The sequence below is a fragment of the Aptenodytes forsteri genome, unplaced genomic scaffold, assembly GCF_000699145.1.
Source record: "Aptenodytes forsteri isolate BGI_AS27 unplaced genomic scaffold, ASM69914v1 Scaffold163, whole genome shotgun sequence".
Taxonomy (NCBI): Eukaryota; Metazoa; Chordata; class Aves; order Sphenisciformes; family Spheniscidae; genus Aptenodytes; species Aptenodytes forsteri.
This window is the reverse complement of record NW_008795332.1, coordinates 602,890-606,639: the sequence shown is the minus strand read 5'-3', so window position 1 is coordinate 606,639 and position 3,750 is coordinate 602,890. Positions and strand designations below refer to the sequence as shown.

Genomic DNA, 3,750 nt, shown 5'->3' with positions numbered 1-3,750 from the left:
ATTGCGAACGTCCAGCGACTGCTGCCAGACGAAAGGAGCGCGACCGGGCGGGGGGGGGGGGGGGCCGGCCGCCGCTGAGCGGCAGCGGGACTATTTGATCTGGCTCAAACTCCCCAGCAGTGCCAGAAGCAGCCGAATAGCAGGAAGCCATGCAAAGTTTTAAAGCTATTTTCCAAATATTTTCAGTTTGGGAAAGAGAGCTTGAATGTGATCTTGCTTTAACAGGACTGATCCAACAAAGGCTAAATTGAAGGTCAAGAAGTTTGTCCTGCAAAAACCAAAATGGACACAAAGATTAGCCAAGTCTTTGCCAGTACAGAAGAGGAGAGTTGCTCAGGTTACTGTGGCCCAGATTGCCCAAGAAAATGCCTCTGGGAAGTAAATGAGCGTTCGCCATGCAGTTTAGTTACCCTAAGGCCCCCAGTTCTTCACCCAGTTGTGCATGTAACTTTACCTTGTAAACAGCTACTGAAGAGACTGAGTAAAATTAACCACCTTATTCATGTGCAGGATCACAGCCCAAGCTAGAAGCTATGCTTCTCAAAATACATATTTTAAAGCATCATATAATTGTCACAATTAATAAACTAGAAACATATTCTCAGTAAACAACTAGTGCCATTTAGTGCCAGAGTCCCACTAAAGTAAGTTTCACACAAAGTACCTGAGTGTGCATATTATCAAAATAATTTAGCTCCACAAATGTGAAATGTTTAAAGAAAAAATGAATTCCATTCATTTTACACATACTGTTCCTTATTTTATCCAAGTGCCTGTCTGACTGAGAACAAACGAGCACTCTAAGCTGAAATGCTTCAAGAAATTACATGTGTAATTCTCTCCCATAACTCAGATGATCTTAAAGAAAATAAGTCCTCTAGAGTTCTTCAAGAAAACCACGTTTTCATTTAAGGACTAACAAAAAAATTCTGACAGATGTCTTAATACTTTGCTTTTTTAGTAAAAGTACACATGAAAAATCATGAGAGAGAAGGATCAGTGGGGTTGATGGCAGAACAAAAGCAGCTGAAAAATGTGATTTAACATTGGTTAAATCAGCGGTAGTTGGTGGTTTAGTGAAAATACAATTGTTACATTACCAGGCTGCTGATCACGTCACTGGCATTCCACAAACGCTTTGCCAGTGGAAATCTAACTCCAGCTTTTGGGAAGGCAATTTCAAAACAGTGCAACATATTATAAATTAACTACCTGACTTACTATTTTCTCTCAAAACAACAGTTTCTATATTATGCATATTTACAAAATACTTCATTACGTTTTCAAATATTTAATCACACATATTTCATACCTGCCAGTTCTGTGTTAGACTCTAGAAACTCCAATTACTAAATTGAGAAAGCCTGTCAAAAATATTGGCATACATGTTATTTGCTATGCACCCAAATGTCTCTTACATTTTTTCTGAAATCAACATGAGATGTGGAACAAGATCAGCCCCCCGCTCCGCTCTGTCAGGTAGTTGTCCTGGTCACCTCCATGTGAAATGTTGCACCGCATAGGCTAATCAATGAAACCGAACTCCTACAAATGAATGTTTAAAAGCTTTCAAAACAGCAATGAGGAAAGAACAATGGGTGAGCTAAACGCAGAAATTTATTTTTACTGACCAAACTTAAGCAAATCCAAGAAACCATTAGGAAGTACTGTCAGCTAAAGCTTGAAATCTAAGAAAGTAGCCATTCAAAGCACAGTAGGCCCTTATAAACAGTTAATCCACGCAGCTGCAGTAGTTAAAGCAAACACACTACCCTTCACTGCGCCATCAATTACACCTTCCCAGAAAAAATTACACAAACTTTGTAGGATTTTTCAGAGAGAAGATGGATTCTTTTGGAGACTTGAGGTCAAGACTGGGCTGTTTAAAGTATATTATTAACAAATAAACATTTATTGCAAAAAAACCCTATAGGCCTTTGGGGAGGAAAATTGTGTTATTTTTGGCATCAAATGACACAAGCCATTTATGACATGAATGGCTATCACCAACAGACTGATGAAATGGCAAATGTCTCCCACTTAACTTCCCCTGGCTTCCTGAATAAACTTTTTCAAACACTTTTTTCCTTCTGAAATGGCAATAAACTCCATGTAATTTTGGTTTTCTCTCTGTTCTAGCTATTTCAAGATCCGTAGCTGGAAAGGGTTGAAGGTACTTCCAGATGGAAGCTGAAGACTCCCCAAAGACTGGTAAGGTGATGAAAATCACATTGTTAGGATCCGGGGCTATGTACTGCCCTTGTTTGTATGTATTTTTGCTTGAGTGACAACTCGCAATTGGCTTTCAGATGGCTGGGTGAAAAAGCTGAGGTTTAATTGTGGCATCCAACAAATTGAATGTTATAGCTCCTGTCATTGAATGTATCCGCTACGCTCTCAGACAGTCCCCTGCCAAAATATGAGCTGAATTTTTAAGTAAGAAAAAAGCCACAAATGGAACAGGCTTCAATTATGCTAGACAACCAATATTCATAGGACATGTATGAAATGGAGACAGCTTGCTTGCCTTGTTTTCCAACCTTTTCTGTAAGACACGGATCAGCACACCAAGCTCTGCTACCGCCTGGCACTCAGTCCCATCACCTTGGGCCGACCGTGGAGCTCGGTTGCTCGCAGGACCATGGACCACCCTGCTCTGGCCTCTGCCGCAAGGGATGCTGCAGGTGGGCGGCCGCAGGGAGCGGGCACTGCCGGAGTGCCAGCACTGCTTCACTGAGTCCTCCCATCTCCTCCGTGGGGATCAGCGGCTGGATGGGGAGGACGCCACACTGGGCAAGGCTGCTCTCCCTGTTAATTGCCCTGGAATCTCTGGGGATTCTCCCACATAAAATTAATGCAGGCGCCACCAAGGCTAATTTATTCCACACCCACAAAACCATGCTGGGGAACTGGCCTGGGCATGGGTAGTGAGGCCGAGGCAGCACAACTCTTAAGGGCCGAGCTAGCAGAAGCTACACACCCCCAGAGCACCGCCTGTTCCCTCCGGCTCAGGACACCCACTCAGGAGTTCAGGGACCCTGCAAAGGCCGAGCGTGCCCCCACAGCCCCTGGCACAGGACACGATGGAAAGCTGCCGCTGAAATACAAACTCTGCCTCCTCCGTGCAACACTCTCCCACAGCAGCTCCTGCCAGGGCTGCGACAGCCAGGAGCAACCAGGGTGCAGTGGCTGCAGCGGGGGATCCCCCCAGCAGTGGGATTCCGCCTGTTCCTACATTAACAAAGCAGCTGTCAGTTGTAACGCTTTCTACTCCCATCAGCTGAATCACTTGTTTGTTGCAGCTCCAACCACCAAGCCTGGCAGGTTCAAACCAACGATACCAAGTAGAGATAGTATCGCTGCAACTTTTCACATGCCATTTATTCCCTCAGATAGCTTTACTCCATTTGTACTTTTGCAACATTTCATAAATTGCTCTTAACAATAACCTGTTTTTCGTACTACAAGTACTCCCATCACTGTGTCCCATCTGTAAAAAAACAGAGCGTTGCTTTTCTTTTTACACACACACAAGCCAAAAGGCACACGCAGGACATTGTAATATCTGCTGCGAGCATCAGCGCTCATACAAATGCTGCAATAAACACAAACAGCACATGGCTACAACATTGTTACTGTCACCCATTCACGACTTGCAAAGGCAGAACGTGTGGACAGCTTCCTTGCAGCTTGGGAAAATGTTGGTAAATGAAGTAATGAAGTAAATAATTTCTCATATGTGTGTGTAAA

General features: G+C 43.7%; 1 protein-coding gene across 1 annotated transcript in view; it reads right to left on the bottom strand.

The window, feature by feature from the left end:
- The window catches only part of LMX1B (LIM homeobox transcription factor 1 beta), a 93,406-nt gene extending 90,506 nt beyond the window's left edge, over positions 1–2,900 (bottom strand). Inside the window, exon 1 of the mRNA XM_009280107.1 lies at positions 2,605–2,900. Coding sequence (XP_009278382.1) covers positions 2,605–2,900 — 296 coding nt within the window. The remainder of the gene's footprint in view (positions 1–2,604) is intronic.
- Between the last annotated feature and the right edge of the window lie 850 nt (positions 2,901–3,750).